The sequence below is a fragment of the Amblyomma americanum genome, chromosome 1, assembly GCF_052857255.1.
Source record: "Amblyomma americanum isolate KBUSLIRL-KWMA chromosome 1, ASM5285725v1, whole genome shotgun sequence".
NCBI classification, from domain to species: domain Eukaryota; kingdom Metazoa; phylum Arthropoda; class Arachnida; order Ixodida; family Ixodidae; genus Amblyomma; species Amblyomma americanum.
The window spans coordinates 29,316,802-29,321,453 of record NC_135497.1 but is presented as its reverse complement, the minus strand read 5'-3'; the positions used below and the strand labels follow the sequence as shown (position 1 = coordinate 29,321,453).

General features: G+C 53.9%; 1 protein-coding gene across 1 annotated transcript; it reads right to left on the bottom strand.

Annotated features, from left to right (window-relative positions):
- Positions 1-383: 383 nt before the first annotated feature.
- LOC144131825 (uncharacterized) lies at positions 384-3,899 on the bottom strand. The gene is made up of 3 exons (XM_077664465.1): positions 3,501-3,899; positions 2,581-2,783; positions 384-1,330 (listed from the first exon to the last, which is right to left on the bottom strand). Exons 1-3 carry the CDS (start codon positions 3,826-3,828, stop codon positions 827-829), a joined length of 1,035 nt encoding a protein of 344 aa, XP_077520591.1. The 5' UTR covers positions 3,829-3,899; the 3' UTR covers positions 384-826.
- Positions 3,900-4,652: the final 753 nt, after the last annotated feature.

The window sequence follows — 4,652 nt, the reverse complement described above, 5'->3', positions numbered from 1 at the left end:
TAGGACCTGTTCTGTTCGATTGAATTGCTGGCTCAGATATGTCTTAAAGGGCCGCTATGGACAAATTGAAATTGGCCTGAATTTACACATTATCGTGCTTCATTAATACAGACGCTAGTTCCGCTCAAAACAGGGCATCTATATCTAGAAGAGGGCGAAAATAATGAGGTGTCGCCATCGCAGGTCGATTTCGAAGGTAAACTATGTGCGTCGACCCAGTTTTTGGTGCGGATCTCAGAGGCCAGGGTAAACACGATTTCCTTCAAGCCGGCATCAAGGATTCCTTTTCGGTGCAGACGCTGCAAGTCTCATCGAGTGCCAAGTATGCGATGGGCACAGCGGGTGTAGCGCTGCCGCAAAGTGAGGAGACCAACTGTCTGGATGGTCACAAACGGGTACTACTTGTTTATTGACACCACACAACACGTCCTTCGGAGTCAGGACAACTTATATACTGTACATCGCTGCGCATTGCGGAAAAAAAAGCATAGGAAATGTTTGCATGAAAGGTTCGAAGGAAAGCACACGGAGACTTTCGCTGGTCGTGAGGTCGAAACTGGCAACTTTAAGATTGTATCCTGAAGCTGAAGTTCCTTGACCACGCCAGCTGAGCTTACAGTAGTTTTTTGACCGCACAGCGGTGTAGCCAAGACATTGTCCAGAGCGAAGCACCTGTATGATCCTTATCAATCGGGTGAAAGCAAAGAGATGAAGCTTCAAGAACTTCACTGTATTAAAGGAAAAGTATTGAAAAAAATGATCACAAGAGTGCGCGTGATGGAAAAGACTGCGATGTTCGCGGCCATGTGCTCCTCAATTGCAGCATTCACAGGCGCCGTTTCACGCCGAAACGTGAAAAACACTTGAAAAAGTCCTTCGTACAGCTCATGATGTGGCAGTGGAATTCAAGCCGGTCCTCCTCTGAGAGGCGTCGCATGTAGTTCGCGACTATGTTGCCGAACTGGTCGCACTCGTCGTAGTAGCCGCCAACAGGGGAGCTCAGCGACTGCACATTCTCCACGCGTGGCATGACAGTGCTGCTGCACGAATCCAAGGGCGTCTGAATCAGCGGCTGAACAGCCACGCTGGAGGCCGGCGCGGCGACGGCGGATGAGGAAGCGCGCGCCTTCTTGAGAGGCGGTGGAGAGGTGGAGAGGGCGTACTCGAGGCTCGTGCTGGGCGTGGCGGGAGGCTCGTCATTGGCCGCCACCCGCAACGCGTCGGCAGTAGGCAAGATGCTGTCCGGCAATATACTAGACTCCTCCGCCTCCACAACGCTGGTGTCGCCGTCGTCCAAAAGTGTCTCGTCACTCTCTTCTTCTAGCTCGATCTGCAGACAGACAGTGAGGTGAGCCATAGCGTCGGGACCATCTGCTCAAGCCGTGGGAACAAAACAAGCCTTCAAGGAAACGCTAGAGACAAACCCTTCTGACGCCACAGTCGCAGAATTATAGATGAGGAGAGGAGAGCAGAACTACGAAGGAGGAGCACGTAGATGGACCATAACTTCAACATGCTTCAAGAAACAGCCGCCTTGCAGATCGCGGCCGGAGACATGGAGACAGACATCAATCTTGTATTTTAAATGAGAGCTCAGAGCGACCGCACTGTCATGTAGAGAATGACCTGTAAGCATACCACCGAACCAATTTACTTAAATGTGCTCGTCTATCGCGCATTCCGTGTCGTCCTCTACTTTGTGTACATTTGAGTGAGTGCACTGGAATATCGTAAAAGTTCTTCTCGTGCAAGGAGCCGCGTGCAAGGAGCAGGTAACCGTGGGACCAGGTCCGCTTAGGAGCCTTGGACCGAGACATCGCATTCACACATCAAATCACATATTTATCGACGCGACGCGAAATAGCGCGACACTGAGGAACATGGAAGCTGAAATGCTAAACAAGAAAGCCCTTACATTCATGTGCGGAGCGACATGGCTGGTGGGACGCTGGCTGGCGGGGAGGCGCTGTCATAAGGGGATGTTTCTCAGCGGCCATACCACAAACTACCGCAACGCTCGAGATCGCAGCGAGAAGCAAACACTGAACTGCCACGAACGTGCTCGCGCGATCGCATGCGCTAGCTCGCGCCGAACACAGGACGAGGCCACGTCCGCACGAACAGACGCTCGGCTTCGTCCTTGCCTCCGTGCGATCCATATCATCACGCTCATATGAAACGTAAATTCCATTCGTCTGACAGACATGACATCCGCATGCAGGGCATGGAGAACTCAAGGGGTTTTTTTGAAGTGGTTCCACCAAATGGCGGCAACTTCCTAAAGTGAGAGCCCCCAGATCACTTGCATCGCGACGAACCACAGCGCGGTTGAATGCGAGGCCGCAAGATTCGTTTCCAGAAGTCCCTAAGTGGGGCAGTGGCTAGCACGACACTCTGCCGAGCGCCAAAACGCTCATGTTGCCTCGCTTTACGTGTTACACTGTTCTATACTCCTCAGCGGGGGTATCTTTTCTGCGAGGGAAAGGGGAAAATGGGCCGCAGCCACAGCGAAACCGTCAGGCGGACGCGCAGATATATCGGTGCGCGTGACTCGACGTGGACGCGAGAGGAATGACTCACCAGCTGCTCTTTTTCGAAGTGCAGCATAGGGCTGACGACGGCGGCACGGAAGGGCTCCGAGTGAACGCGCAGGAAACTGAGGCAGTCGAAGAACTTCCACCGGCCCGTGTATTCCAGTTCTCCGGACTTCGTGCGCGCAGTCTTGTCCTTCAGCTCATCGTAGTACTGGCGCCGCTTGATGCTGTACACATACCGCAGGTTATCTGGAACGCAAGGACATCAGTATTGGGCTGGGCCCGTTCAGTGGCCGACAGGCTATTCGAAGCGACGTCCGACCGCTCCCCCGTCCCCCGAACCGAGTTACAACTTCTCAACTGCGCGGCTTCGAGTAAAATAGGAAAGAACCCGCCTCTTGGCTTCATTTTCACGGAATAAGCAGGAATGGTCCGAATGTGAAACAAAATGTGCTGGAGGCTTAAACGGAAGAAAATAAAGAGAGGAAAACGTGAGCAGGAACCATGGCGAGGACGGAGGCTTTCGTGTGCTACAGTTACATTAGCCAATCGATGGTGGTGGGTTCTCACGCGTTTAAGTTGGCCCCTCCGTATGAGGGCCACGCGCTGTTTGAAGTCACTTGGATTGCTCGTGGAATGAACTGCGGGGCCTAGCCGGAATCTAGGAGGATGCATGGTGGACGCAACTCGCTCGCTTAAACAGGCTGTATGTACCTCCCAGAAGAGTTACTAGAAAGACATTCAGCGCTGTTGCCAGATGGCGTCCCGCGCAATGCCCTAAAGGCTGCCGCTCCTCGTTGCGATAGCAACTACCACCGAGGTTCCCAAAATTATCTCCGTGACCAAGTGAATGCGAAGGTGCATATTGCGAGCATTAACCAACAAGGAAGGCATCCTATCGCGTCGTGCACGTTACGTGGTCGTAGAAAGAGGTCGCTGCAAAAAGACAGACATGGCAAAACTTACCGGGAGTGAACGGTCCTAGCATGGGGAAGCGCTTCTGAAGGTGGCCGGCAAAGCGGTCCCAGAGGCGGCGCTTGAGCCGGAGGTTCTTGAAGCTCCTCGAGTCGTTCTTCCAGAGGCACGGGTTGCTCTCGATAAGGGCGAAAAGCTCGGCCAGTGACTCGTCGGTGTGCGCAGGCTTGACGACTGCCAGCCGCTGCTCGAAAGCCGCGGACAGCTGAGCTGCGCCGCTGGAGGATGGCTGCTGCATCGAGCCGTCGGGCAAAGCCGGCGCGACGCCGCTGTCTTCGCACGAAGCCAGTCTGGAGCAGGGACGCCGCTTCTTCCGCATCGAAGCTCTGGAGGAGCAGTTCTGGCGGTCCGCACACCGTGCTTCGCGCTTATACTGACCCGCCGCGCAGCTCCACGCTGTGGTTAACCGCCCTTTCAAGAAGCAAAAAAGAAAGATATCGTGCTCCCTTATCACCTAATGCCATGACCATGCTCGCAGTGGAGAGCGTTTTTCCCCTTCGCTGCAAGCGGTCGAAATGTCTTGGAGGTGCGGTCCGCAAGCGCTTCTTGTTTTTTTTTGTGTGCTGAATTTCGCTCGATTCTCGTGCGTCGCCTTACTCTCCGCCTTCCCACGCCGAGCTCGATGCGTGCCATCCGTGGCCGAAGATGTCTTTGCTTGCGATTTTGCGATCACGTCATTCTGTCCGCCGAGCCAAGCCCGCACTATGCCACGATTATCGCGCCTATCGTGCCTGGCTGAAACGGAGGTTGGCCGTGCAAGCGAGATAGCCGCACAAGCGCCCTAGGAGGCTGTAAAGGATGCAACTCGTGGAACTAAAATGAGCAGCTATGGGTACAGGTCCGCGTTGCCGGTGAGGGAGGCATTTTCTACTTTTTCGTGTCCAACATTCTTCATGCATCCCAAACTAAATCCGTCTGAACTTGCCCATGCTGGCATATCTGAATTTTGTTCAAATCTGCACGCACTTAGGGCAGTCTTCTTTGTGGCGTCAAGCTGTTTGTCGCGCTATGCAGAATTGAATAAAACACTGCCGACTCGCAGCAGTGGCTGTGTGGGCGTGTTGCTACTGGACACGAGGTCGCGACTCCTATCTGAGTCGCATCGCTACTTTTGTGCTGAAATTTCGGTGCGTGTTCAGAACC

Coding starts and splice junctions, on each gene's coding strand:
- LOC144131825 (XM_077664465.1), bottom strand. CDS start 3,828: ATGCGGAAGAAGCGGCGTCCCTGCTCCAGACTGGCTTCGTGCGAAGAC. Junction 2,784..3,500: donor GCTAGGACCGTTCACTCCCG/GTAAGTTTTGCC, acceptor CTTGCGTTCCAG/ATAACCTGCGGTATGTGTAC. Junction 1,331..2,580: donor ACTTCGAAAAAGAGCAGCTG/GTGAGTCATTCC, acceptor GTCTGTCTGCAG/ATCGAGCTAGAAGAAGAGAG.